At 42.3% G+C, this 1,686-nt stretch overlaps 1 protein-coding gene across 1 annotated transcript; it reads right to left on the minus strand.

Annotated features, from left to right (window-relative positions):
- Positions 1–686: 686 nt before the first annotated feature.
- Positions 687–1,211, minus strand: LOC110893147 (uncharacterized mitochondrial protein AtMg00810-like). The gene has a single exon (XM_022140267.1). It carries the CDS (start codon positions 1,209–1,211, stop codon positions 687–689), a length of 525 nt encoding a protein of 174 aa, XP_021995959.1.
- Between the last annotated feature and the right edge of the window lie 475 nt (positions 1,212–1,686).

Consider the following 1,686-nt stretch of genomic DNA (forward strand, 5'->3'; position numbering starts at 1 on the left):
AGATATGAATTTTAGGTTTATATCCCGAAAAAGTCTACTAAATGTGTAAAAACCTATCGACACATCATCAGTGAGACCGTTTAATGCATTTAAACTTTCCAATTCTTTAGCGTACCATGACAGTCTAGCGATGTACTATCATTTCCTCTTTTTACACAAAACTCTTTTTGGGTTTTCTATTGTTTTTTACATTTGGAAAATTTTCTATTGTTTTTGTATTTTTGCATTTTTTAATGTTTTTGTATTTTCTGAAAGACACTATCTCCCCCAAAATACCAAAACAACTAAAAAGGCGACAAACCATAGCAGATTGCATCTCGACATCCTCTGCTTTGGATTTCTCATCAACGCCAACTATTGCCCCCTGACGACAAAAGTTTCATACCATTCAGTTTTAATAAGTTTTGAAAACGTGACTTATCAAACGGTTTAGTATGTAAATCAGCCTTTTGTTCGTCGGTGGGGATCTTTTCAATTCGAATCAACTTCTTCTCGTAGCAATCACGGATGAAGTGATGTTAAATTTCAACGTGTTTAGTTTTAGCGTGATGTACCGGGTTTTTAGTTATGTTGATTGCAGCCTCGTTGTCAACAAAAATAGGAGAAGTAAGAAATTGCAAACCGTAATCTCTCATTTATTGTTGGATCCACAGAATCTGCGAGCAGCAGCTGCTGGCTGACATGTACTATTCTTCACACGTTGAGAGTGCAACGGTGGTCTGCTTCTTACATTTCCAAGTGACCAGACGTGGTCCAAAGAATTGGCATCCTGCTGTTGTTGACTTTGAATTTAGCTTGTAGCATCCGAAATCTGAGTCTAAGAAACCTTCAAGTTTGAAATCACCGTCTTTGGGATACCACAACCCCAGGCTTGGGGTTCCTCTCCGGTAGCGTAGAATCCTCTTGACGATAACCATGTGTGAAGATCTTGGACTCGACTGATAACGGGTCGTGAGGCAAGTCGGGTACATTATGTCGGGTCGAGATGCAGTGAGGTACATCAGCGAACCAATCATCGAACAGTATAGCGTCTCGTCGACCTTCTCTCCAGTGAGATCAGGATTGATACCGTGATTAGTTGCTAACGGGGTGGACATCGGTGTAGTCTCTGACATCCCAAATTTCTCCAGAACATCGTAGACATATTTCGACTGAAGCCCAAGGAAAAACTTCATCTCACCCATCGACGACATCTCGAACTTCTGCTTCATCACTTATTCGAATTCTTTGCAGACCTCGTTCGTAGACCCGAAGATAATATCATCAACATAAATTTGAACAATCAGTAGATGACCAGCGACCTCCTTGGTGAAAAGAGTAGCATCCACCTTTCCTCGAATAAAGTCGTTGGAACGCAAATGTTGAGAGAGCGTCTCATACCAAGATCTCGGGGCTTGGTGCAATCCGTATAACGCTTTGCCCAAGAGGTAGACCTTGTCTTTATGAATCGGGTCGGTGAAGCCCAGTGGCTGACCGACGTAGACCTCCTCTTTCACTTTGCCGTACAGGAATGCCGACTTGACATCTAACTGGTAGACTTTAAACCCTTTCCATGAAGCGAATGCGAGAAAGATTCTGATAGCTTCGAGTCTGGCAACCGGAGCATACACTTCCGTGAAGTCTATACCCTCCTGCTGACTAAAGCCCTGAACAACTAGGTGAGCTTTGTTTCTCACGATCACTCCC

The sequence above is a fragment of the Helianthus annuus genome, chromosome 2 (assembly GCF_002127325.2).
Source record: "Helianthus annuus cultivar XRQ/B chromosome 2, HanXRQr2.0-SUNRISE, whole genome shotgun sequence".
NCBI classification, from domain to species: domain Eukaryota; kingdom Viridiplantae; phylum Streptophyta; class Magnoliopsida; order Asterales; family Asteraceae; genus Helianthus; species Helianthus annuus.